Below are 23886 nucleotides of genomic sequence, written 5' to 3' on the forward strand. Positions count from 1 at the left end.
GGTGAGTCTAATCCCGACAGCAGACAGACCAGCAGGCAAGGAGAGCCTGGATCCTGAGAGACCACCACTGACGAAAAGATCTGAAGAGACGGACCAACAGAGGAACCTGAGGATGACAGGAATTTTAATTCACATTTTAAAAAACCAGCTCCAGACGTTGCGGTGAGCAGAGAGAAGCTGGTGGAGCAGTGGAATCAGAGCCGGTAAAAAGCCGAACAGCCGTTCTCAGCATCTGGAGCTGGTTTTTGGAAAAAGACGGGCCTCTGGGACCTTCTGTCTGTGGTCATGGCTCTGAGAAATTTTGTGAAAATTCTTTGTTGATTTTGCTGCAGGATATACTGCATGCTTCTGCAGTTTGTGTACTTCGGTTATCCTGTGGAAACATTTGGAGGGAACCTGTACATGTCCCTGATCTGAAGCTGCTTTGCATATGTTAATTCCAGGCTCATTACTACTACTGTTCTTTATGGCTGACATCAGAGCTGAGCTTCATAACTTCTATCTCTGTAACCGGTGGAAGCATCAGTCTCTGCAGTCTTTCTACTGTTTGGCTGTTTATTCTCAAAATGCAGGATGTTTGACCCTGTGATGGACTGGTGACCTGTCCAGGGTGGACCCCTGCCTTTCACCCAAAGAGAGCTGGGATAGGCTCCAGCAGATCCCTGGGACCCTGGTTAGGACTAAGGGGGTATAGTCCTATAGGTATAGCTGTTGCTGTTGACTCTGTAAGACTCAATAAGAAACTGCACCCAGCTGTGAAATTAAAGGAACCAGAAATGAAACAAACCAATCTGCAAAAAGATTGTTGCCTTTTTTCATTTCTTCAGATGTTTGATCAAGGCTGACGTTTAGAAGAACCGACCTGTTGTCCTGTTTTGACAATGATCATCATCTTCACGACAAGCAGCAGTTTCTTCTGCAGCCTTCACCAGCAGCTGAGTTTCTCCACTGAAAACAATCGAGTAGGGCTGTCCTGGAGGGAAGCACCAAGCTGACCGACATCTGCAAACATAAAAACAGGATCACTAACGGAAAACCCACAGACAGACCAGTAAAGGAGCAGTCCATCAGTTTGTGTCTCACCCCAAGAGGACGAAGAGGGTCACTGCCAAGCCCGTCCTGAAGACTCGTCTGCTTTTGCCTTTATCCATCTTCTCGTGACCTCTGACGGTTGAGTTTGCTGCTGTGAGGCTGAATCCTGCAGATCACCTCCTCATGTTCATGAAACCAGGAAACTTTGTGTCTGGGAAACAGAAACGTGACAAACTGGTGGAGCAGAAAACCGACGTCTCCTGAGGAGAGAAGCTGCTGTGGGATCAGACCGACCGTTGGCTCAGTCAGTTGGTGATTCACAGAAAAACAGGAACTTCACGTTGATTCGACTGTTGGCACCACAGACAGTTCGATCGCTGTGTCCAGCTGCTTTTCTCTGTTCCTTAAAAACTGTGGATGCAAGGACATTTGCAAAAAGTGACTGTTCCGGTTCCATCTGTGAAATCAGCAAGAAACACTTTTGTCAGTTTTTTGCTTTATTTTTTTATCGTGAGACTTTTGTTCATTGCTGAATATTCAGTTCTCATTTTCATACTGACTGTTTGTCCCTGTGTTTAACAACTCCTCTCCTGGGGTTTAATCCCACGGGTCCCTGAACGTGTCCTGATGCCTCCTCACACGACCTAAAAACACAAACAAGCAGAGACAAATAACCCCCCCCCCCCCCCAGTCATCTGCATCACTCTGTGATATTACAGGTTAATGTGGACATGCAAGTTTATATTTTACAAGTTTTTATGCCATGAGATGCCCCACATCACTCAGTCCTTTAAATATCTGATCTGCTTGTTCATTTGCCCAGCAGGTTCTCTAATGTTACATCGTTTCACTGACACATGCTGTCAAACCCATTACTGTTTTCCCTACGAAGGGTTTGATTGACAGGGATCCGCCTAACTTCACATTTGTAACTGGTTGATGAACCTGATGTGACTGGAAGTAGCATAAACACTCAGATGCTGCATTCACTGTGTGTGTGAGCACAGGAGGCCTGTCCACAACACGAACCATCAGAACAGGCTGAATTTACAGCCGATTATTCTGCAGTTTGGTTTGTCACAGACGTCAGAACTGTAGTTATAGTGTAAAGACACCTGCACACACCTGAGCAGTTTGAGGTTTACAGCTGTAACTTGTCTGGAAGAAAATCTGCTGTAGAATCTGTGGGTCCATCTAAATCCTGGTGTCTTGAGTCCAGCAGCCAGTAGTTTTCAGTGGTTTCTTTCATCATGACTGCATCTGTCTCCTAACGTCCTCAAACATGAGCTACAGACAGAACGTCACTGACAAACAGCCTGTGTTGTCTCAGAGAAGATACTTTATTAATCCTAATGTAGAATTCAAGAAGCACACGGAGGAGTTCACACCACGTTACAGACAAATCAGCAAAAGGTCAAAAAGAAATAAAGATCAATTCTTAAAAATGCCAATAATGAAAGTTACATAAAATAAACAGCAGAGTCTTTGCATGGACTCGACTTCATCTGTGTCCAAAACACAGTTACTGACATCACAGTTAGGGTTAGGGTTAGGGTTACATCACAGTTACTGACACAGTTAACCTTTCAATAGTCATGGTCCATGGCTCTGTGCTGGTTTTGGCCCTTTTTATGGTCATTTTCTCATCTTTGAAGAAATCTCATGTCTGCTTCTGCTCATTTCTCAGAATTTTTCTTCTTTGGTCCTTTTTTGCCTTTGAAGTAATTTTGTGGCTTTTTAATGCTCAAGACTTGATGCTTGTTTTGTGTTTCCTTGTGTCTATGAAATAATTTTGCTTCCTATAGAGGCTCAGGCCCCGGGCCCCCTGACCGCTAGGACCTCGTAATGAAGTCCAGCTCAGATCCCAACAGATGAGCCGCTGCTGAGTTCACTTCATTTCTCCTTCTGCTGGTCGCCCTGACTGATCCCGCAGAAATAAACGGCCGAGTCGCCCCGCTCGGCCCTGTGCAGCAGCAGAGAGCCGTCAGGTTTAGCCGAGACTTTACCTGGACCGGCTGTGGACCCGTAGCTGAGAGAGAAGGAGCCTGCAGACCTGATGGAGACAAGCAGCTCAGGCCCACGCCCCGCTGACTTCCTGTACCAGCTGAGGGTGGAGGAGGCGTTCAGGGCAGGACCGGAGGACTGGGCCAGCAGGGGGCAATGCAGGGTGGCGTTCTGCCCCACTTGGACCTGGACCGTGGAGGCCGGCAGGGCGGCGGCATGAAGCCCCCCCAACGAACCTGAACAAGGACAGAGTTAAAAGTACATTAACTGATGGAGGGCACACACAGTCCGTCAAGCTCAAAGCACTAATTCCCAAAAACCAAAGTACATGATGAAACCAGTGAAAGGCGTTCGTAAAAACCGCTCAGAACTTTTGTCCCAAGGACGAGTTTCACAGTTTCCTGATGAATTTTCTGCCTCAGGTTATGAAAAGTAACAAACTTCCATCACGCAGCATCAAGAAATAAAGAAATCTAATTGTTCAATCATCGTTCTTCCCTCACATTAAGTAGAGAGGCAGATTATTCAACTGTTCTGATGGACAGAAACAGAGTCAGAAACCGTTTATCAGACATCAAACTGAAATGTATTAATAGCTTATCAATAACTACAGCAGGTCTCAGCCTCTCAAATTAGAAGATTTCCTGTGTTTCTGTCACAGTAAAAATATCTGGTATGAAATATGTGGTCTGATACGGTTTGTGGACTGTTGGTCAAGACATTTAAAAGTGTGACCTTGGTTTTATAGATGATAGATCAATCAGCAGGTTAATAACATTAAATACACTGATGAGCTGACTGTTGTCGCTTTGGGAAACTGGGACTAGTTTCTTACATTTATAGACAAAACTCAGCAGGTGCATTGAAGAAGAACATAAATCATTTAATGTACAAACTTCCTGAATATGGAAGAGAAAGTTTCCCTATAACACAATATTCATCTTCAGAATATCTGACTGATTTTAAGGTTAATCCTCAGTACATTATATTTTTCAGTGCAAAAACAACATCCTTCCGACAGGAAGCTTTAATCTGAAGAGATTTTCAGCATAAAATCCCTCAGTCTGGTGTGAAAAGACAATCGGCTCATCGGTGTCGACATTAAAGCCTCGTCTGCACCTGAGCACCGAGACCTTTAGAATGAAAGACAGACTCACGGAACGAGGCGAGGACCAGGCAGACCAGCACAGCGTCCATCATCAACTGACGCAGGATCTGCTGCTGCTCAGAGACCAGCCAAGCGTTTCATTCAAACCGCCAACACACACACACACACACACACACACACACACACGGTGTGAGCACATTTACATTTACGTCCTGTACTCAGTTCCTCCTGCTGGGGGCGCTGCAGTCACTGCACAGGCCACAGCCTGAAACCAATAAATGTTCCAGTCTGTGTGTTTGAGCAAGAAGCAAATCAGCTGTTAGGTTTGGACTGAGAGGACAACACAACAACACACATGACATGACATGACACAACACAACACAACACACATGACACAACAACACAACATGACATGACACAACACACATGACATGACATGACACAACATGACATGACACAACACAACACAACACACATGACATGACACAACACAACAACATGACATGACACAACACAACATGACATGACACAACACAACACACATGACATGACACAACACAACACAACACACATGACACAACAACACAACATGACATGACACAACACACATGACATGACATGACACAACATGACATGACACAACATGACATGACACAACACAACACAACACACATGACACAACAACACAACATGACATGACACAACACACATGACATGACATGACACAACATGACATGACACAACACAACACAACACACATGACATGACACAACACAACAACATGACATGACACAACACAACATGACATGACATGACACAACACAACACACATGACATGACACAACACAACACAACACACATGACATGACACAACACAACACAACACACATGACATGACACAACAACACAACATGACATGACACAACAACACAACATGACATGACAACAACACAACATGGCATGACACAACACAACACAACAACATGACATGACACAACACAACACACATGACATGACACAACAACACAACATGACATGACACAACAACACAACATGACATGACACAACACAACATGACATGACATGACACAACACAACACAACACACATGACACAACAACACACATGACATGACATGACACAACACAACACAACACACATGACACAACAACACACATGACATGACATGACACAACACAACACAACACACATGACACAACAACACACATGACATGACATGACACAACACAACACACATGACACAACAACACAACATGACATGACACAACACACATGACATGACATGACACAACATGACATGACACAACATGACATGACACAACATGACATGACACAACACGACACAACACACGACACAACAACACAACATGACATGACACAACACACATGACATGACATGACACAACATGACATGACACAACACAACACAACACACATGACATGACACAACACAACAACATGACATGACACAACACAACATGACATGACACAACACAACACACATGACATGACACAACACAACACAACACACATGACATGACACAACACAACACAACACACATGACATGACACAACAACACAACATGACATGACACAACACACATGACATGACATGACACAACATGACATGACACAACATGACATGACACAACATGACATGACACAACACGACACAACACACGACACAACAACACAACATGACATGACACAACACACATGACATGACATGACACAACATGACATGACACAACACAACACAACACACATGACATGACACAACACAACAACATGACATGACACAACACAACATGACATGACACAACACAACACACATGACATGACACAACACAACACAACACACATGACATGACACAACACAACACAACACACATGACATGACACAACAACACAACATGACATGACACAACACACATGACATGACATGACACAACATGACATGACACAACATGACATGACACAACATGACATGACACAACACGACACAACACACGACACACAACACAACATGACATGACACAACACACATGACATGACATGACACAACATGACATGACACAACACAACACAACACACATGACATGACACAACACAACAACATGACATGACACAACACAACATGACATGACACAACACAACACACATGACATGACACAACACAACACAACACACATGACATGACACAACACAACACAACACACATGACATGACACAACAACACAACATGACATGACACAACACAACATGGCATGACACAACACAACACAACACACATGACATGACACAACACAACAACATGACATGACACAACACAACATGACATGACACAACACAACACAACATGACATGACACAACACAACACAACACACATGACATGACACAACACAACAACATGACATGACACAACACAACATGACATGACACAACACAACACACATGACATGACACAACACAACACAACACACATGACACAACAACACAACATGACATGACACAACACACATGACATGACATGACACAACATGACATGACACAACACAACACAACACACATGACACAACAACACAACATGACATGACACAACACACATGACATGACATGACACAACATGACATGACACAACACAACACAACACACATGACATGACACAACACAACAACATGACATGACACAACACAACATGACATGACACAACACAACACACATGACATGACACAACACAACACAACACACATGACATGACACAACAACACAACATGACATGACACAACAACACAACATGACATGACAACAACACAACATGGCATGACACAACACAACACAACAACATGACATGACACAACACAACACACATGACATGACACAACAACACAACATGACATGACACAACAACACAACATGACATGACACAACACAACATGACATGACATGACACAACACAACACACACACATGACACAACAACACACATGACATGACATGACACAACACAACACAACACACATGACACAACAACACACATGACATGACATGACACAACACAACACAACACACATGACACAACAACACACATGACATGACATGACACAACACAACACAACACACATGACACAACAACACAACATGACATGACACAACACACATGACATGACATGACACAACATGACATGACACAACATGACATGACACAACATGACATGACACAACACGACACAACACACGACACAACAACACAACATGACATGACACAACACACATGACATGACATGACACAACATGACATGACACAACACAACACAACACACATGACATGACACAACACAACAACATGACATGACACAACACAACATGACATGACACAACACAACACACATGACATGACACAACACAACACAACACACATGACATGACACAACACAACACAACACACATGACATGACACAACAACACAACATGACATGACACAACACACATGACATGACATGACACAACATGACATGACACAACATGACATGACACAACATGACATGACACAACATGACATGACACAACACGACACAACACACGACACAACAACACAACATGACATGACACAACACACATGACATGACATGACACAACATGACATGACACAACACAACACAACACACATGACATGACACAACACAACAACATGACATGACACAACACAACATGACATGACACAACACAACACACATGACATGACACAACACAACACAACACACATGACATGACACAACACAACACAACACACATGACATGACACAACAACACAACATGACATGACACAACACAACATGACATGACACAACACAACACAACACACATGACATGACACAACACAACATGACATGACACAACACAACACAACATGACATGACACAACACAACACAACACACATGACATGACACAACACAACAACATGACATGACACAACACAACATGACATGACACAACACAACACACATGACATGACACAACACAACACAACACACATGACATGACACAACACAACACAACACACATGACATGACACAACAACACAACATGACATGACACAACACAACATGGCATGACACAACACAACACAACAACATGACATGACACAACACAACACACATGACATGACACAACAACACAACATGACATGACACAACAACACAACATGACATGACAACAACATAACATGACATGACACAACACAACACAACAACATGACATGACACAACACAACACAACAACATGACATGACACAACACAACAACACAACATGACATGACAACAACACAACATGACATGACACAACACAACACAACAACATGACATGACACAACAACACAACATGACATGACACAACAAGACAACACACATGACATGACACAACAACACAACATGACATGACACAACAACACAACATGACATGACACAACAACACACATGACATGACACAACAACACAACATGACATGACACAACAACACAACATGACATGACACAACACAACACACATGACATGACACAACAACACAACATGACATGACACAACAACACAACACACATGACATGACACAACAACACAACACACATGACATGACACAACAACACAACATGACATGACACAACACAACACACATGACATGACACAACAACACAACATGACATGACACAACAACACAACATGACATGACACAACACAACACACATGACATGACACAACAACACAACATGACATGACACAACACAACACACATGACATGACACAACAACACAACATGACATGACACAACAACACAACATGACATGACACAACAACACACATGACATGACACAACAACACAACATGACATGACACAACAACACAACATGACATGACACAACACACACGACATGACACAACAACACAACATGAGATGACACAACAACACACATGACATGACACAACACAACACACATGACATGACACAACAACACAACATGACATGACACAACAACACAACATGACATGACACAACACAACAACATGACATGACACAACAACACAACATGACACACATGACATGACACAACAACACAACATGACACAACACAACATGACATGACACACGTGACATGACATGACACAACACAACACATAACACAACACACATGACAACACAACACATAACACAACACACATGACATGACATGACACAACACAACACACATGACACAACACATAACACAACACACAACACAACACAACACACAACACAGAGTATGAACCCAAGGGGGGGGCAACAAGAAGCAGATGTGCACTGCATTGTGGGAACAGCCTGAGCTTCTTGCTCCACCGTGAAGCTCCACCCTGACGGGGTGTGGTGGGCGCCGGGATTCCCTGGATGATTCAGGGGCCTGGACCTGGACTGGGCTGCGGCTGCTGGCAGGACTCACAGATGTTTAGTGATGTTGTAGTTAGGTTGATCCTAGGAGCCATTCTCAGCCAATCACAGCTCAGAACGACGGGCTGGGCGGAGCAGGGGGCGGGGCCTGTGTGAGACGTGCGCCAACATCTGGCTGCAGGCCAGGAAACAGTGAGGTGCAGCTGAGCAGGAATGAAGGCAGGCTTTTTATTTTTCTGTTTCTCAGTTTCAGACTCTGCTCAACATATTTTCGTTCCGGGTCGTGTCTGTGAGGCCCCGGTGTCCCCCCCACAGACCTCACAAACTTTCCATGTCAGCTGTGTGTGTGGGGGGGGGCGGGGGGAGGGCTGAGGTCTGGGGGTGGCCCTGTGGGTGAGGCGGGAGGTGTGGTCGTCCTCATGTCACCCTGTGAGGGAGCCCCTCCCTGTGTTCCTGCCCCGCTCCGTCCGGATCACTCCAACCTGACAGAGTCCCCGAGCAGCCGCTCTTCATCTCCATCCTCCTCCTCAGGTGTCCCGCCATGGCAGCCCCGTCCAGGTCCTCTCAGACGGCCAAGAACATAGCGATCGCGCTGCTGGCGCTCTGGTCCATCATCTCCCTCATCGTCATCGTGGTTTGGGCCACGTCCCCGGACCTGAAGAGCTCGGCCCAGTGCCGTGCAGAGCTGCAGGACGTGACCGAGAAGATGGAGGGAGCAAAGGTGGTGTGGAGCAAGAACAAGGTGGCGCTGGAAGAGAAGGTGCTGGATGCGAGGCAGGAGCAGGACCGTCAGAAAATGCAGATCCTGCTGCTGCAGGACCGCCTGAACGCCACCAACGCCTCGCTGAACGGATGCCGGCAGGAAAACGTGAGTGACTCATTTTTTGAAAAATAAACTTAATGAAACTCAGGGACAGTTCGGTTCTGTTCAGGGAAATCAGCGTCAGGAGGAAACTGTTTCACTTTACTTCTAATTTACTTCACTTTACTTCACTTTACTTCTAATTTACTTCACTTTACTTCTAATTTACTTCACTTTACTTCACTTTACTTCTAATTTACTTCACTTTACTTCACTTTTACTTCTAATTTACTTCACTTTACTTCTAATTTACTTCACTTTACTTCACTTTACTTCTAATTTACTTCACTTTACTTCTAATTTACTTCACTTTACTTCACTTTACTTCTAATTTACTTCACTTTACTTCTAATTTACTTCACTTTACTTCTAATTTACTTCACTTTACTTCACTTTACTTCTAATTTACTTCACTTTACTTCTAATTTACTTCACTTTACTTCACTTTACTTCTAATTTACTTCACTTTACTTCTAATTTACTTCACTTTACTTCTAATTTACGTCACTTTACTTCACTTCACTTTAGAAGCTGAGTTTTTAAGAAACCTGGACATTACAGTCGTGCTCAGTTCTTTCCAGCCCTGTTGTTTCTGTCCAGGTGAGCCCCACCTGTCCCCCAGTGCATGCTCGGATGCACATACAGGTGTCAGAAACCGGCAGGATAAATGAAGCTGAGCTGAGGGAAAATGTAACTTAAGGTTTAGTTGAACTGACTGTTCTGTTATTTAGCTGATGGGGTGGACAAAATAATGGAAACACGTTAGGGGGACGAAAACAGCAGCTTCCAAACTGGTCGACCAGGTGAATGAACAGCTGGTAAACACCAACTGAACATTGGCACCTTCATGGAGGAGGGTTCACCACAGGACTGTTGGATTAGACTGATCAGTCCGACACAGGGGTTCCTAATAAACCCACTGGGTCCGACACAGGGTCAGAAGGTGACAGGTCTGAGGGGCTGAGTTGCTGTTGTGACAGAGAATGAAAGAACAGTTTGGGGTAAACGGCATCAGGAGAAAGAGGAGCTGGTACTGAAACAGGCAGTTTTTCCAGTGAATCTGCCAGAAGCGAAGCAGCCCCACCCTCCTCACCGCAGCACCAACAGCTCCCATGTGTCCTCCTGACGAAGAGCGCTCAGTCGGTCTTCATCACGTTTCTGGCCCGGACGCCTGCAGAACAAACTGTTTATGAGCTGAGCCTTTCTTCATATCTGCAGCTGTTTGTGTGTGAAAATGAGGCAGATGGGACCAGCAGGACCGCCCCCCCACCCTCCTTGAGTGTTTCCATTTTGGGAGGTTTCTTCTTTGGCGTCCTGTGTGAAGGGCTTGAAAGGTTTTCCCTCCCAGCAGGCCCTGTTTAAACTGGGGAGAGACATGCAGCAGTTAGTTGCTTCCAACATTTCCAGCTTTGTGTTCTCAGAGTTGCTGGTTGGAAAAAGTGAGTGTTTGCCTTCTCCCTCCTCCTTCACCTCTGCTCCGCTCCTCCCTCCCTGCTCCTTCCTCATTCTTTCCTCCTTCTGACTTCTCCCCTCCTGACTCTGCTCATCCTGTGACGGCCCTGCCGCTGATTTCTCTGCAGATACTGTGGATAAGCCTGAAGGCTGCTTATATTAGGAGAAACTTTGTTGTGTTTGTTGACCTGGACTACGATACCCACAATTCATAGCAAACCCTGCAGTCTGACTAGGGATGGAAGGGGAAAACCACAAACCAGACCCCAACACAAAAATCCAAATAAATGTCCAAAAGTATCAGTGTTCAAATGTTACTGCAGTAAAAGTCCAAAAGTACCATCATCCACATGTACTTGAAGTATCCAAAGTAAAAGTACTCATTGTACAGAATGGCCCATTTCACATGAATGGATCTGATATTATTGGATTCTAAATATTGATGATTATTGTGTTGATCACTTTAATGTTGGAGCTGACGTTAACTACCTTATATACTTCTAATTTGAAGTACTTTATATACCGCTGGGTAGCTGACGTTAACTACCTTATATACTTCTAATTTGAAGTACTTTATATACTGCTGGGTAGCTGACGTTAACTACCTTATATACTTCTAATTTGAAGTACTTTATATACTGCTGGGTAGCTGATGTTAACTACCTTATATACTTCTAATTTGAAGTACTTTATATACCGCTGGGTAGCTGACGTTTACTACCTTATATACTTCTAATTTGAAGTACTTTATGTACCGCTGGGTAGCTGACGTTTACTACCTTATATACTTCTAATTTGAAGTACTTTATGTACCGCTGGGTAGCTGACGTTTACTACCTTATATACTTCTAATTTGAAGTACTTTATGTACCGCTGGGTAGCTGACGTTTACTACCTTATATACTTCTAATTTGAAGTACTTTATATACCGCTGGGTAGCTGATGTTAACTACCTTATATACTTCTAATTTGAAGTACTTTATATACCGCTGGGTAGTTGACGTTTACTACCTTATATACTTCTAATTTGAAGTACTTTATATACCGCTGGGTAGCTGACGTTTACTACCTTATATACTTCTAATTTGAAGTACTTTATGTACCGCTGGGTAGCTGACGTTAACTACCTTATATACTTCTAATTTGAAGTACTTTATATACCGCTGGGTAGCTGACGTTTACTACCTTATATACTTCTAATTTGAAGTACTTTATATACCGCTGGGTAGCTGACGTTAACTACCTTATATACTTCTAATTTGAAGTACTTTATATACCGCTGGGTAGCTGACGTTAACTACCTTATATACTTCTAATTTGAAGTACTTTATATACCGCTGGGTAGCTGATGTTAACTACCTTATATACTTCTAATTTGAAGTACTTTATGTACCGCTGGGTAGCTGACGTTAACTACCTTATATACTTCTAATTTGAAGTACTTTATGTACCGCTGGGTAGCTGACGTTAACTACCTTATATACTTCTAATTTGAAGTACTTTATATACTGCTGGGTAGCTGATGTTAACTACCTTATATACTTCTAATTTGAAGTACTTTATGTACCGCTGGGTAGCTGACGTTAACTACCTTATATACTTCTAATTTGAAGTACTTTATATACCGCTGGGTAGCTGACGTTAACTACCTTATATACTTCTAATTTGAAGTACTTTATATACTGCTGGGTAGCTGATGTTAACTACCTTATATACTTCTAATTTGAAGTACTTTATATACTGCTGGGTAGCTGATGTTAACTACCTTATATACTTCTAATTTGAAGTACTTTATGTACCGCTGGGTAGCTGACGTTAACTACCTTATATACTTCTAATTTGAAGTACTTTATATACCGCTGGGTAGCTGACGTTAACTACCTTATATACTTCTAATTTGAAGTACTTTATATACCGCTGGGTAGCTGACGTTAACTACCTTATATACTTCTAATTTGAAGTACTTTATATACTGCTGGGTAGCTGACGTTAACTACCTTATATACTTCTAATTTGAAGTACTTTATATACTGCTGGGTAGCTGATGTTAACTACCTTATATACTTCTAATTTGAAGTACTTTATGTACCGCTGGGTAGCTGACGTTAACTACCTTATATACTTCTAATTTGAAGTACTTTATATACTGCTGGGTAGCTGACGTTAACTACCTTATATACTTCTAATTTGAAGTACTTTATATACTGCTGGGTAGCTGATGTTAACTACCTTATATACTTCTAATTTGAAGTACTTTATATACTGCTGGGTAGCTGATGTTAACTACCTTATATACTTCTAATTTGAAGTACTTTATGTACCGCTGGGTAGCTGACGTTAACTACCTTATATACTTCTAATTTGAAGTACTTTATATACTGCTGGGTAGCTGACGTTAACTACCTTATATACTTCTAATTTGAAGTACTTTATATACCGCTGGGTAGCTGACGTTAACTACCTTATATACTTCTAATTTGAAGTACTTTATATACTGCTGGGTAGCTGACGTTAACTACCTTATATACTTCTAATTTGAAGTACTTTATATACCGCTGGGTAGCTGACGTTAACTACCTTATATACTTCTAATTTGAAGTACTTTATATACTGCTGGGTAGCTGACGTTAACTACCTTATATACTTCTAATTTGAAGTACTTTATATACCGCTGGGTAGCTGATGTTAACTACCTTATATACTTCTAATTTCAGTTTAGTCAGTTCATGTTTGCTGGGAAATGAAAGTGAAGATGTGATCAGGCTGAGGGAAAGGCGTGTCTTTGCTGTAGTACAGTAAAAGGTAGTACAGTAAAAGGTACAACACTTGTCTCTGACATGTACTGAAGTAGCACCTCTTTACTCAGGTAAAGTACTAGTAGTAGTAGCTCAGAACTGAAGTAAATGAATGAATGTGCTGAGTTACTTTCCATATCTCAGCTGGTGAAGTGTAAAGACTGTGGCGGCCCCTGTGATCAGATCAGGTCCCGGCAGAGACAGAATCAGCAAGTTTCTGAGGGAACGTCTGCAAACGGTGTCTGTCTGTTTTGTTCATTCACATCAGCACAGGATGTTTTGCAGAAACTTTTTTTTGCCTCCAACAGCTTCCTGTGGAAAATCATGTAACCCCTTCATGCTCAGCTACACACATCAGCTGCAGCACTCCTACAAAATAAAAGCTTTCAAGTGAGAGCAGGGGAGTTTTGTACCTTGTTATGCTGCTGTTTTCATGTCTGTGACTGAGCCATCGATCAGTTTCTCTGCTGCTCTTTTGTTTCCTCTGTTGCATTTCAGGCACAAAGCAAGTCATCACTGGCTGCAACTGCACTGCAGCTGCGGTTCTGGTCTCCTTTTCTATGTTATTTCACTGTCTTTATTTCACCTGATGTCAAAACGCAAACCTTGGTCTTCATGCTGACTGGACAGTTTACCTCCATCTCTGTGCTGTTAGCGCTGGTGACATTTCAGTTTGAGGCTGCTCTCAGCTGTGAAACGTATGACCCGTGTGTGATATTTGCAGGCAAGTGTGGTATTTTCAGGGAGTGGGTTTAGTTCTGGTTGAGGGTTTCATATCATCAGCTGCAGAGTCTGGATCAGCTGGAGCTGATGGACTTTGTGTTTTGTGGTTCACAGGGCCCTTCCAGCACCTCTGTTTTTCCAGCACAGTCTGAGAATCTGCTCAGCTCAGCTGCTGATTGTGTCGAGCTGCACCTGCACTTTTGTCTATTTGTTGATCAGTCATCAATCAGTAATATCAGTGTGAGGATTTCAGGTGTTGTGTAACAAGTGCAAACCACCAAAAGTCAGTTTCTTAATGAGGTTATTCAGAAATGGGTCTACTGCTATTTCCTGTGCATCACTTCCTGTGCTGAGAAAATCTTGCACGATTTCACAGAAAACCAAAGTACAGAAAAATGAGCCAGAACCCTTTCATTTACATGTGGCTCATCATGATTCACTGACATCAGATGAAAGTGCTTCACCCGGAATTTGTTCCTCATGTCACCTTATGAGTCAAAGTGTAAAAACATTTTCTGGATATAAAACAGGAGCAAGGACCAAAACATCACACATTCATGTCTGGAAACACGCTGACCTGCTCAGCTCACTGTCCTTGAGGATACTGAGATCCTTGAGCAGGGTTCAGGTGGATCAGAGGTTCCAGGTGTCTTTGGGGAAGTTTTAGTGGTTCTCAGTACAGTTGTAGTGGGCTGCAACGTTTCCCCAGGGGTTTAACGTCCAGATGTTCCAGTTGGCTTTTAGACAACAGGAGGCATTTCGGCACCTTTTAGGATTCCCTGATGGACATTCATGTTCCAGGGTCCTTGAGGACATTTCAACAGGCTTGGATCAGGTGCTGGTGGTCACTGAGGTGGCTCCAGGTTTCCTTTAGAAGGATATAGGTTTCTGAGTTCCTTGGGGGAGTTTCAAGGCTCTTTGACAGGTTTTAATGGTCCTGAAGGGGTCCTCAAAAAATTCCTAGAGTCCTGGAAGTTTTTACAAAGGTCCTGGTGGAGGATAAAATGATTCCTCATAGTTATATAGGTCCTGGAATTTGTTCCAGGACGCTGCAGCAGGATTTGTTTTAGGGTTTCTTCAGGATATTCCAGGTGTCCTTGAGAATGTTGTAGGGTTATTTCAGAAGAGTCATGTTTCAGTTTTTGTCTTTGTCCTTGAGGAGTGTGTTGTGGTGTTAAAAGCTCTCAGGGTAAAGAGTATTATTTGGACTGCAGGTCTAAGTTTACCCGCTGCGTTCGATGAAAGGAATGTTTCTAAAAGCCGCCGTCGCTGTGGACTCCTGTTTTCAATCATCTCAGAGCAGACGCAGCTCAGGATCCGTCACTGCACCACGTTCATCTGAGAACTGAGTCAGAGGAATCCAACAAAATATAATGACATCAGCTACCCAGCGGTACATAAGGTACTTCGATTTAGAAGTACGTAAGGTAGTTAACGTCAGCTACCCAGCAGTATATAAAGTACTTCAAATTAGAAGTATATAAGGTAGTTAACGTCAGCTACCCAGCAGTATATAAAGTACTTCAAATTAGAAGTATATAAGGTAGTTAACGTCAGCTACCCAGCGGTACATAAGGTACTTCGAATTAGAAGTACATAAGGTAGTTAACGTCAGCTACCCAGCGGTACATAAAGTACTTCGAATTAGAAGTACATAAGGTAGTTAACGTCAGCTACCCAGCGGTACATAAAGTACTTCGAATTAGAAGTACATAAGGTAGTTAACGTCAGCTACCCAGCGGTACATAAAGTACTTCGAATTAGAAGTACATAAGGTAGTTAACGTCAGCTACCCAGCAGTACATAAAGTACTTCGAATTAGAAGTACATAAGGTAGTTAACGTCAGCTACCCAGCGGTACATAAAGTACTTCGAATTAGAAGTATATAAGGTAGTTAACGTCAGCTACCCAGCGGTACATAAAGTACTTCGAATTAGAAGTACATAAGGTAGTTAACGTCAGCTACCCAGCGGTACATAAAGTACTTCGAATTAGAAGTACATAAGGTAGTTAACGTCAGCTACCCAGCGGTACATAAAGTACTTCGAATTAGAAGTACATAAGGTAGTTAACGTCAGCTACCCAGCGGTACATAAAGTACTTCGAATTAGAAGTACATAAGGTAGTTAACGTCAGCTACCCAGCGGTACATAAAGTACTTCGAATTAGAAGTATATAAGGTAGTTAACGTCAGCTACCCAGCGGTACATAAAGTACTTCGAATTAGAAGTACATAAGGTAGTTAACGTCAGCTACCCAGCGGTACATAAAGTACTTCGAATTAGAAGTATATAAGGTAGTTAACGTCAGCTACCCAGCGGTACATAAAGTACTTCGAATTAGAAGTACATAAGGTAGTTCTTCACTGATGAAAACTAACAGCAGTCCAGATGTTTGTTTCAAAGACAGCTGCTCCACTTGCTGCCATTTGGTTTGGTCTGATAGGAGGAGGAAGGGTTACAGCTGAGACCAGAACCAGGATCTCAGTAAAGATTGAAACCTTCAGTGCAGTTTCTGTGTCTGATCTGCTAAAATCCTGCACAAACAGCAGAACAGTGACGAGGTCTCTGTGGGAAAAGTATTTTTCTGGTGTTTTATTTAACTGTCATGAATGTGTGCAGCTACTACTCCAAGAGTAAGGTAAGATGTGACCTTTAACCTGTGTTTTCTCTCGGGTGCGTTTGTTTCATTCTGCAGGACGCCCTGACCATGAACATCAGCGCCCTGCAGGACGACATCGAGCAGCTCCGTCAGACGGAGGCGAACCTCACGGCTCAGCTCCGCCTGCAGGAAGGTAGGAAAATGTGCTTCTGTGCCATGAAAGTATTCTTAGCTGCATTTTCCACCCGTTACCACGACAACCAGTGAGTCAGAGTAAATAAACACACACGATTGGTCAGTTTAAAGAAACACAGAGGGAGAGGCGTCTTTAATCAAATATAAGAGTTAAACGTTAACATGTTACTAGAAAAGATGAATCAGGCCACAGCGATTTATCTGCTGGGACAAAAAAGGAACCAAAAACATCAACAGAGGTTTAACTGAAGCAGGAGGAACATGTGCTCAGGGCGAAGTAATCAGCTGCATCGCTTCAAAATCAAGAGAAATAAGGTGGGAAACATAAGGAAGGCAAAATAAAAGAAGGAAAGGAAGGAACAAAGAAGCAAACGGATAGAAAACAAGTACATTTACTGCACTCGGGTCTGTTGTTGGCACCAACAGCAGGACACGTCAGGACTCTGGTATGTGGGTTTCCCTGCACTGACAGTGGATCACAGCCCTACGTTAACGACAACAGCTCAGAGACGTCACACCTCACTGTGAGTCTATTAGGAACCCCTGTGTCGGACCCGGTCGGTCTATTAGGAGCCCCTGTGTCGGACCCGGTCGGTCTATTAGGAGCCCCTGTGTCGGACCCGGTCGGTCTATTAGGAACCCCTGTGTCGGACCCGGTCGGTCTATTAGGAGCCCCTGTGTCGGACCCGGTCGGTCTATTAGGAGCCCCTGTGTCGGACCCGGTCGGTCTATTAGGAGCCCCTGTGTCGGACCCGGTCGGTCTATTAGGAACCCCTGTGTCGGACCCGGTCGGTCTATTAGGAACCCCTGTGTCGGACCCGGTCGGTCTATTAGGAGCCCCTGTGTCGGACCCAGTCACTCTATTAGGAACCCCTGTGTCGGACCCGGTCGGTTTATTAGGAACCCCTGTGTCGGACCCGGTCGGTTTATTAGCAGCATAATGATCACGCCGTGCCCACACAGGAGACAGGAAGAGAAACCCTTGTGCAGCTGCTAACGCTGCACCTTTGCTGTACAGCATCTTTGTTGAAGCTGCCATGCAAACTACGGCTGCCTGGTTGGGACAAACTGTACAGAAAAATCACAGCTAATCTTCACAACATCCTCTGCCCTGGTCCGTGACTGGAGTGAGAACATCTTAGACACCAAGTCAAATAAATTCACTAACGAATAAAGAAATGAAACACGAATCAGGAGGAGCCACGTTCTGTCAGCACAGACAAATGAAGTCAGACCCATGTGGTCATGGAAAAGTGTCTTTTCCTTTGATAAGTGAGCTCAGGAGCAGCTGTGGCACAAACAGTGGCCTGATGGGAAGTGGAGTGAGACGTTAATGAAGGTGACTTCCTGCTGAGCACGGCTGGAGGGAAGCCATGTGTTTCTGTAGGAAGGAGATATGATTGTATGAAGAGCAGCGGCTCACACAAACCTCAGGCTGCACTTCACCGCAGTTTAGCTCACAGAAAACACCCAGTCAGAGGCCTGTGTCATTTCTACATGACATTATTTCACCTGCTTTCACATCAAATCCAACTGTTCTACGAGGAAGTGCCAGTGTTTCATCTAAAAGTCTGAATAAGACGCGGATCAGTGAGCCGATCAGTGAGTAGCAGATGGTGAAATCAGGTTTCTGGGGTTCTGCACAGAGCAGCAGCTTTTAGCAGTCGGTGCACATTTGTTCACCTGTTGCAGTAAAAACCAGGCTGTGGGAGTCAGGACCTGGTTCAGAAGAGTCCAGAATCAGCACATAAAGAAGCTGAAGCAGAGAAAACATGAGCTCATTCCCGACATAACTAACATGCTCTGAGATAACACTGAACGTTGCCTTATAAGTTAACGCAGCAGCAGCTCTGCACCAGGCTCTGTTCACGTTCTGCTCCATTTTACTGCATTCCTCTGTTCACGTTCCGCCCTGTGCAGGGTGTGGTACCACCACAGCTTCTCAGAATGCCAGCTCCAATCTCAGTGTTCCCATGGCATGATGGGATACCACCCCCCACCTCCTCTTTAGATACAGTTACTATGTTTGGACAACTTGTGGTCAGCGTTGTAGCACGTCAGGCATTTCACTCAACACTTTCACTTCAAGCCCTTGAGGACTGAAGTTTGACACACCTGCTCCAGAGGCTCTAATGACCCAGACAAACTCAAACCATAAGCTCCTCCTCCCCGCTCTTTGCCCCTCCCATCCCGTCCTGGTTCCTGGAGCTACAACGTGAACTACGGATGCCTGGTTGCCTGGTGTCCAGTCCAAATCTAGCGTTAGCTGACTAAGGAGTAAATGTGTCAGTCCAGTAGACGCTCTGGTTCCTGCTAATGTGACCCAAAGCACTAACGTTACCCAAAGCTCCACTTCCTCCCTAATCCACATCAGATCCATTCAGTCCAAAGGTCCAATCAGGACCATGCTAGGAAAGACTCCACAGGGTTAAAGACCTGATGAGTCTCTGATGAATATGACAAGGACTGACTGCAGGTTGTTCAGGACCCTCAGGATTGTCTGTGCTGTGTGTTTTCAGACCACATCGAGGCTCTGGAGCAGAACATAACCCAGGCCTTTCATAAGACCGAGTCCTGCAACAGTCGGGAGAACGCTGCTCAGAGTGCGATGCAGGCGGCTCAGGCTGAGAAGAGAGGCTGCGAGTCCAACCAGCAGTACCTGCAGAAACAGCTGTGAGTAACATCTGCACGCTGACACCACATTCATTCAGGGTGTGTCTGATCACACAAACCCTCTGGTTTAATCACTGAAAGAACCTCCTGAGTGAAAGTTTATTGTAGAGGATTCAGTTACGCTACTGCACATCGTCGAGGAGCATATCTCACAGATACTGCTTCAACCTTGAGGTCACAGCGTCACTTTGAGTACACAGTGTCTTGTTATGAAGAACATAAAACAGCATAAAGCCCAAACAGCCTCTGTCTTCAACCTGTAGATAAAAGTACAAATACAGATGCTTAGAAACTGTGGTTCAACCACCAAAACCCGTATGAGCGGACTCAGTAACAAGCAGTGACAACAGCAGCATGTTTCCATGTTGGTTGGTGTTTCAGCCAGATGTTCAGGCAGAGAAGAAGCAGCAGTCAGTCTAAGGATACAAGTAGTAAAAATCCTCTTACAGCCAGAGGCTTTGTGCGTATAATTAATTAACGTGACATCTGTTTACAGTCAGAAATGTAAAACTGTGCCGGTCGAAGCTCCGAAGGAGGCTCAGCAGCCGCAGGACCCCTCCTGCTCCACCCATCCATCCTCGGCCTCGCCCCTCGCTGGTATTCCTGCGCTGACGCTGCTCGTCTGCAGCGCTCTGCATCTGACGACCTGTGAGTACCAACACGCACACGTCACTCACGCTCCGTTTAATCAGAGCACATCTGTCTCAGACCAGGACTCTCATGACAGTGACTTGTCTGGATTTCAACCAGGCAGCATCAGACATGTCAGTAAGGCTCTACGAAACCTGCAGCATATTTTTGACATTTTTATGTCCGTACTTATCCTGTAACTGGTTTCTAAGGTAGAACATGCTTATGTTTGTGTTAGCTCAGGAACAAAATGATCTGCATGAAATGCAGGAGATTAAAACAGGTGGGCAATACGAGGAGCTCCACCTGGTGGAGGGAGCTGGTCACTGCAGTAACACAGAATAACCTCACGTCTGAACGTCACCAGTGACAAACACAGCACGTCCACTGATCAGTTATTCAGCCAGTGCTGATGTGGAGCGAGACTCAAACCCAATCAGGGAATTCCAGCAGCTTAATGAATCTGTTTCGAGTTTTCCTGTTCTGTAATTTCATCAAGTAAAATACCTCAAAATAAACTTACTAAAGCAAAGGTTACCGTAAAGTCTGTAAAAGTTACTCAAAAAGTACAAGCACACAAAAATATCTGCTTCTTTACAGTAACGAGAATAAATGTAATTTTTTACTTCCATCCCTGGCAAACAGCACGTTCCACACAGACAGACGGAATAAGAACAGTGATCGGATTCGGTCCTAGGAGAGGCGTGAGCTGTTCTCCTGGTCAAATTCAAGCTGTGGGTCATGAAACCAGGAAACGCAGCAGTGAGCGCAGGCTGATGTGTGTGTGTTTTCAGGAGGTCGGTGTGGAGGTCAATTCCACGGCGAGCACTGTGGTCCAGGACGGCGGCGGAGCCTGGACGGACCTGATGACTGCTGTACAAACTTTCTGTCTACGCTACAAACAGCTGCTGACGTGTGACGCTGCCGTATGATTGGACACAAACTGCTTAAACTCAAACATCTGAGACATGAAGCCGCCTCCGCTGCCTCACCGCTGTTTTCTCTGAGCTTTACAGAGACCAGGTCTCTACACATTATGCTTTAAGAAATAAATGTTCCCCAAATCCTGCATCAGTCTTTGGGTAAAACAAAAACAGCTTTCCCTTAATTCATCAGTTAAAGGACCAGTCAGTGATTTAGTGTGTGTCACTGAGTCCAGATCCCATCCTCAGACTGACAGCACCAATGAATGTGTGTGAATCCAGAACCTGGTTCAGCTTATGGGTCTGAGCCGTAGACCTCCATTGTTGTCCAAAAACTATTAAAACCCAGCAGGGAGCCACACCGCTGACCTGGCTCACATGGTTCTTCCTCACCAACAATGGGAGGCCCGTCTGTTTCCAAAAACCAGCTCCAGATGCTGCTGTGAGCAGAGAGAAGCTGCAGTGGAAACAGAGCAGACATTTTTTAGTTTGATTTTAAGCTAAACCTGCTTAAACCACATTCACAGCTGGATTTGAAGCTGGTAAGATGCTGCTGTACCTCAGCTCGTCTTAACTGTGCTGGACTCTTTCTCTGTAAGACCGTCAGAGGTAATGGATGAGTGTCAGGAACGAGAACCAAACACAGATGGAGGATTTGGGAAATGATCCACAGGGATCAAAAGATCCAGACATGCTGTTTACACCTGAAGGTTAAATCTGAATCTGGATAAGAAAGAAAAAAGGTTATTGAGGAAAACCGGTAGTTTTAGAAGAAAAGAATTTGGAAGTTGGCAATAAGAAAGAAATCGATCAAAAAACGGATCAGAAAGTGTTTTCATCTGTATCAGCAGCAACATCTGGACCTGCTGATGTTTTCTGAAATCACTCACCATTTTAACTTTAAGTTGCACCTTCTGTCACACAGGCAGGTCTAAGGTTCAGACATCCAGATGCAGATGTGGTTTCAGGTGTAAACATGGTCCCAGTGTGACAACAAATTTATTCTGCTGTTTTTACTTTTGTGCTTTTTATGATGTTTAACAAACTCACAGCTGGAAGCTTGTGTCACTGCAGCAGAGGAGCGACTCAGCTTTAAGAAGCTTTTTAAATTTTATTTTTTTGCTGTGGGGGGGGGTCAGAGCTCCATGTTTTCATGACATTAATAAACCAGAAGTTTCTAACACGGCAGCGTCACTGCATTTCACAAAGCCTGTACTTGATGCTGCACCACGGTTACTTTAAAATATGCCACAGACTAAATTGGTGGATTCCTATAAAATCAGAGTCCAGTTGTGTCTCGTCCTCGTGTTTCAGAGGTTTCATGAGACGTTTGTTCCACCAGGAAGAGACTTTCTGTCCAAGTGCTTCAGGCTCAAACCAGAAATCACAAATAGTCTACGATTAGAGTCCACAATCTGAAAATACATCCACAAACCAGAGCCTTGTTTTT

General features: G+C 43.9%; 1 protein-coding gene and 1 gene segment (V, D, J or C); one reads left to right on the forward strand and one right to left on the reverse strand.

Annotated features, from left to right (window-relative positions):
* Positions 1-2351: 2351 nt before the first annotated feature.
* On the reverse strand, positions 2352-4311 carry LOC113139960 (T cell receptor alpha variable 27-like). The segment is given in 2 exon segments: positions 2352-3272; positions 4194-4311. Coding segments are annotated over 2 exon segments (390 nt in total).
* A 5697-nt stretch (positions 4312-10008) lies between these two features.
* Positions 10009-22774, forward strand: LOC113139761 (uncharacterized). The gene is made up of 5 exons (XM_026323271.2): positions 10009-10449; positions 18112-18208; positions 20730-20883; positions 21380-21531; positions 22308-22774. Coding segments are annotated over exons 1-5 (732 nt in total). The 5' UTR covers positions 10009-10122; the 3' UTR covers positions 22310-22774.
* Positions 22775-23886: the final 1112 nt, after the last annotated feature.

Source organism: Mastacembelus armatus, chromosome 4 (genome assembly GCF_900324485.2).
Source record: "Mastacembelus armatus chromosome 4, fMasArm1.2, whole genome shotgun sequence".
NCBI lineage: Eukaryota > Metazoa > Chordata > Actinopteri > Synbranchiformes > Mastacembelidae > Mastacembelus > Mastacembelus armatus.